This window comes from Salminus brasiliensis, chromosome 5 (genome assembly GCF_030463535.1).
Source record: "Salminus brasiliensis chromosome 5, fSalBra1.hap2, whole genome shotgun sequence".
Lineage (NCBI taxonomy): Eukaryota > Metazoa > Chordata > Actinopteri > Characiformes > Bryconidae > Salminus > Salminus brasiliensis.
Genome location: NC_132882.1, coordinates 39,231,635 through 39,237,634, shown reverse-complemented (window position 1 = coordinate 39,237,634; position 6,000 = coordinate 39,231,635). Strand labels below are relative to the sequence as shown.

Here is a 6,000-nt window from a genome sequence, read left to right as displayed (position 1 = left end):
TACACGCAATATGTTTTTCTACTTATTTATTCAGGCTTTACTTTTGTCACCTCTCTGTTAGTTGAAAATGATGAATCCATATTGGGTGTTTGGGTTATTTGTTGCTTTTATTGCTGTTTGTCCAGCTCACATTTTATTTCAAAGTATATGACATACTATATAGATATCAGGATATTCTGCTTTTTATTCTTCCCAACAGTGTGCCAGGGAACGAGCAACAAACTAAATCTTCTGTCCCAGGCTGATGACCACTACAGGGCACTCTTGAGGATGTACAGTAACTGTACTGTGGTGCTGGAGAATCTGGAGATCACCCACATAGGAGAGAACTATGACCTCTCTTTCCTCAGGGTGTGTGAAGACTTTACTCTTGAATAGAAAGCAGAATTCCCTACAGACAAAAAGAAAGAATTCAGTAAATTAACTGAATTTGACATAGTTTATTCTGGTTATGTACTTAGGGGAAATTATTTAAATATATAAAAAATTAAAAAATTAATTACTGTTATTTAATTACAGAACATTGAAGAAGTTGGGGGTTATGTGCTTGTAGCAATCAATTATGTGAATGAAATACCCTTGGAAAACCTTCGTCTAATTCGGGGACACTCCCTTTATGAAGGCAAATTTGCCCTGGCTGTGATAGCCAACTACTTCACAACAAACAGTTCTGCTGACATCAGCAACCCCAGTGGACTGAGTAAGCTTCCTCTGCGTAGCTTGAGAGGTAAGAGATGCTGATCTGTTTTGCAACAATCAAGAATTTACTATTCAAAACAAACTATTTATCTACTAAAAACAAAGAAAATATTTAACAGTTTTCTCTGTTACAATGCACATGTGTAAACAAAATGTTTAAAAAAAATTCAAATAATTGGCAGTGATAGGCCTTTACTATTTAAAGGCCTATCACTGCCAATTATTAGAAACATTTTTAAACATTTTTAGGCCCTTTTAGGCCCTTTTATCTGTAGTTGAAGAAAAGTAGAAAAGTGTCCTTATGCTTATCTTTGGTAGTTTTTCTGTTAACAGTTGCATGTTAAAAGTTAACATGTCTTATAAACGAATATGGCAGGCTGCAGGGTTATTTACATTATTCTATATACTAATTTGGAATTGAAGATATGCTCACACCTTTCCCATTTATTTCAGAGATTCTGAAAGGAGGTGTAAGGATTGCTCGTAATCCTTGGCTCTGTTACATAGAAACAATTCAATGGTTTGACATTGTGAGCAGGGACAGTAGCAGTATGGTGATAATAGAAAGCTCCAACCCTAAATGTAAGAGCATGCTTTCATTATTTCTGCTATTGAAGCAGATAATATGTATTGCCTTAAGATATTGTATGCTAAAAAATGAAAAATTTCAAAAATTTCTTCTTTAGGTGAACAGTGTGATATTCGTTGTTATAATGGATCATGTTGGGCACCAGGACTAGAAAACTGCCAAACATGTAAGTATAATCTTTTGTGTAGGTTATACAATTTAATGACTTGGCATATATATGTGAATCTTTCATATAGAAATATAGAAATTAAATATTTTTTGGCATCTTTTGCTCTCTCAGTGACTAGGCTTAACTGTGCAGAGCAATGTTCACATAGATGCAAAGGTCCCAAGCCCAGTGACTGCTGTAATGAGCACTGTGCTGCTGGATGCACTGGAATCTTGCCCTCAGACTGCCTGGTAAATTCCTCAATTTTGAACTGCTAAAACCAACCTATAAAGTTAGCATGTCTTATAAACTTAAATATATAAAGTGAAAAAGAAAGATCATTGAGCTTAAAGAATTTAATTAGAACAGTTCAGGAACAAATGCTTGTTTTGTATGTACTGTTAAGGCCTGCAGAGAGTTCAAAGATGATGGAATGTGTAAAGACGCATGCCCCCGTCTGATGCTGTATGACCCAAATACTCACCAGCTTGTAGTAAACCCAGAGGGGAAATTCAGCTTTGGAGCCACATGCGTGAAAAACTGTCCACGTAAGTTTTTTTTACATGGAATGAAATATTTCAACTAATTTTCATCTAACATCACATTACCCAGGCATAAAGGTGATGGAAAAACCCCCATGGTAGTAAAAACAGTCAGTATACAGTCACATGTACACAGTACATGTTTAATATATAATCTGTGAAATGTTTATATCACATGTAGACATTGAATAAGATTAATTTCTATTCAACCACACAAGTGGTGAGGATGTTGGCATGTATCAAAAAAATGACTAAATAGAAAGTGAATCTATAAAATGTTTTTGCACACTCATATTCCATGTGTGTGGCATTATATGATGTTGTATTTTTACTCTATATAACATTATAATAGTATATTATGATTCTTTATAAAAGAGAAAAGAAGGGTGCAGGATGCAACAGAACATGTTTTGCTTTGGCTTCTACAATATGCACATTTTGTGCTATTTGTGAATCTTTAAGCAAATAAAACAACATAAACCATGGCAATTTGTTTTTATTTATATTTTAAGGAATATATTAAGTAAACGTTAGTCTTACCTGAAGTAAGTTTAATTTTGCACTTTTTCAAGGTGTTGTTTGACATACTACCCAATAAGCAGATTAGTATGAATATTGCTAATATAATAGCAGCAAAATGTGAGAACAAAAAAAACATTAAACACTTTTACTCAAAAAATGATAAGGGTATACAAGGGGCATACAATGTTTCCCTCTTAGATGTAAAATTGTGATGGACATAAAATGATGAAGGACAGGTTTACTAGCTGCCTCATTTGGCAGGCAGTGTCACATCATCATCATTATGTCACACTGACATACCAAAAAAAGAACAAACTACAATGCTTAGGCCTGTGGATCATTGTTGGTTTTAATCATTTGGAGTTTGATTGTTAATAAACAGTTTTCTTAAATAATATACATATCCTTCTTTCACTTTGTATTAACATCATCCTGAACAGATTTCGGTCATTTAAACAACTCAGAATTGTAGTTAAAAAGGCCTGTTCCTGTCAGGTTGAGTTTATGGGTCGGACAGAATGTGCATGGGCTCCGGTTGGGTCAGGCTGGATTTTTTTGCACCCAATCTAAGCTCTAATCTAGATGTCATGTAGCCTGTTCAGGAAAGTGTTACCAGTTTGCATGTACTGGGGTGCAGACAATAATAAATACTTAACAGAAACAGGGTTTCATCCAGCCTATCAGAGTTGTTGGGGGAATGTTGCTGTTTCCTATAGTACCAAACTGGTACCAAACCGTGAGGTTCAAACCACAGTGTGAACCACATTTTTGTACTGTTACACCCCTTGTCATATAAGTTTTAGAAGCTGACGCCCATTGACTGATGGCGAACCTAGAATGTAGTATGTAGTTAATGAAGATACATATGCAGGTATTAACTTTGGGTCATTCTATCTGCTATAGGTAATTATGTAGTGACAGATCATGGAGCTTGTGTCCGCACCTGTGGTGACAGCACACATGAAGTGGAAGAGAATGGAATTAGGAAATGCAAGAGCTGTAATGGACTCTGCCCAAAAGGTGAACATAAATTTAAAATAGTAGTTCTAAATTATTAACTATTGATATGTATGTTTATTGTAAATAGGGAAAATGTTATCAAACAGCGTTACTTGACAGTATACATTCTGCTTATTAAATGAACAATTGCAAATATTAAGTATGTACAATGATTGCTTTTTATCTAGTTTGCAATGGACTTGGAATTGGGGAGCTTTCTGGCATCATGACAGTCAATGCAACAAACATTGATACATTTAAAAATTGCACCAAAATAAATGGAGATATCTCAATATTTGCAACTACATTACGTGGGTGAGAAATCTACATATTTGCTTAATTTAATGTTGTTTCATGCTGGTGGTGAACACCTGACAAACTTACCTGAATTCATGTTTTTTCCCAGAGATCCCTACACAAAAACACCTAAATTGGACCCTGCTAAACTGGATTATTTTAAGACAGTGAAGGAAATCACAGGTATATTTAGCTAATTCTCATATTTACTGTTTTTTTTCTCTGTAAAATTTCAAATGACAACCTTAAATAATACTCTGATTTTGGATATGTTCTATTTTGGAGGGGTTTATGCCACATGTACATTATATTAAAAAATAAAACTGATGCTGCTATTGATATTGCATTGATATACTCTCACCATGCAGTAATGTGGCAACAGTGCAATGCATAATCATACAGATATGAGCCAGCAGTTTCAGATAATGTCCACATCAACCATCAGAATGATCTTAAGTGTAATTTTAAGCGTGGTACGATTGTTGGTGCTGGAAGGGCTGGTTTAAGTGTTTCTAAAACAGCTGATCTCCTGGGATATTCATGCACATTTACGTAGAATTGTGTCATTAAAAACATGCAGTGAGCAGTAGTTCTGTAAATGGAAACAACTTGTTGATGAGAGAGATCAAAAAAGAATAGCCAGTTTGGACAGTTACAGACTGGAAAAATGTAGTCTGGTCTGATGAATGTAAATTTCTGCTGTCTATCTTCTAATTGTGTTCTTGTATTCTTCAGTGATCTTTACATTCTTCTACAGAGACTTTCTACAGAGATTAAGATTGAGATAGTTGAGAAACTTGATAGCCATTGCACAACAGTACAATATAATTCAACATGATGCTTCTAAAATTAAGCATGAATTGCATGATGTAATCATGTTAACATGGACCAGAATTAAAAAAAAATGTCTCTAACATCTTGTGAAATCCTTGACAATCTAAGGCTGTTGCTCTCAAGAGCAAAAAGAGGCTCTACACAGTGTAAGTGTAGTCCTCCTAATAAAGTGCACAGTGAGTGTATTTTTCCATGCTTTTGCTCCTACAGTTCTTTGTATTAAGGCCTGTCTGGGCTGAAATTGCATTTTGACCATGAGCCCTTTGACCATGTGCCTAATTGAATTTAAGTCTATAATAGATGTTGTAAACAGAAAAAATATTACATATGATCTATATAAAGAGACACTAGATAAAAAGGAGAAATGGTGAAGGTGCATAACACAGGCTGTTTGTTAAAGAAATGCAAAAGTACTTTTTTTACTTGATATGATGTGTACTTGCCCCAATATTTATGCCCAATATTGTTATTGATATAGTGTGTGGGGAAATCATCCAGGGACATTGGCCTTATTCCAGGGCCAGAGGGTGGAGAAATGCATGAGTATTTTCAAAACATTGATCATTGTCTGCGATCCTCAACAGGCTTTCTACTGATACAGGCTTGGCCAGAAAACCTCACTTCGTTGAGTCCCTTTGAAAACCTTGAGATCATCAGAGGCAGAACCAAGCAACAGTTAGCTTCCCTTTTTTACCATATGTGCTGCAGTATGTCAAATGTCTTTGTGTTTTTGTTCCAGTGCCTGACAAAACTTGTTGTGTGATTACAGTAGAATCATGTCACCGTAGAATCAAATCAAATCAAACCCAATCAAATGTACTTATTTAGCATGTTTTTGGTGTTGTCACAAAGCAGCTTTACAGAATCAGTAATCAGTAAAAAGACAAGAAATCAACAACATAAAAAGACATGAAAACCAATTTTCTGTGGCTCTAAAATGTGGAATTCAGAAAAAAAATATTATTTTTATTATTTAAATGTAGAGTAATTATTGATGTAAATTGTTTATGTTTTTATTCATTTGAGCATTTATAAATGTTTATATTGCTATGCTCAGCAATCTCAGAGATATAGACACATACAGTGGAGGAAATAAGTATTTGACTCCCCCACTGACTTTAAAAGTTTTAATACAAATAAATAAATGAAACGTCTCATAATTTTATGCCAGCTTTTTTAACAGTGACACATAGAATATCAAAAGAAAAACTGAGAAAATTACATGAAATGAGAAATAAAAAATAACTTGAATTTCATTGAAGGAAATAAGTATTTGACCCCCTAGTAAAACATCATTTAATACTTGATGGCAAAACCCTTGTTGGCAAGTACAGCAGTCAGTTTTTGTAGTTTTTGTTTCTTGTAAAGTT

The 6,000-nt window shown here is 34.4% G+C and overlaps 1 protein-coding gene across 2 annotated transcripts in view; it reads left to right on the top strand.

Annotated features, from left to right (window-relative positions):
- Window positions 1-255: 255 nt before the first annotated feature.
- LOC140556411 (epidermal growth factor receptor-like) overlaps window positions 256-6,000 on the top strand; it is a 17,033-nt gene continuing 11,288 nt past the window's right edge. For both annotated transcript variants that reach the window (XM_072680306.1, XM_072680307.1), the window contains exons 1-10: window positions 256-351; window positions 520-727; window positions 1,153-1,281; window positions 1,386-1,454; window positions 1,569-1,687; window positions 1,843-1,984; window positions 3,404-3,520; window positions 3,688-3,814; window positions 3,906-3,979; window positions 5,215-5,305. In XM_072680306.1, coding sequence (XP_072536407.1) covers window positions 271-351; window positions 520-727; window positions 1,153-1,281; window positions 1,386-1,454; window positions 1,569-1,687; window positions 1,843-1,984; window positions 3,404-3,520; window positions 3,688-3,814; window positions 3,906-3,979; window positions 5,215-5,305 — 1,157 coding nt within the window. In that variant the 5' untranslated portion in view covers window positions 256-270. The remainder of the gene's footprint in view (window positions 352-519; window positions 728-1,152; window positions 1,282-1,385; window positions 1,455-1,568; window positions 1,688-1,842; window positions 1,985-3,403; window positions 3,521-3,687; window positions 3,815-3,905; window positions 3,980-5,214; window positions 5,306-6,000) is intronic.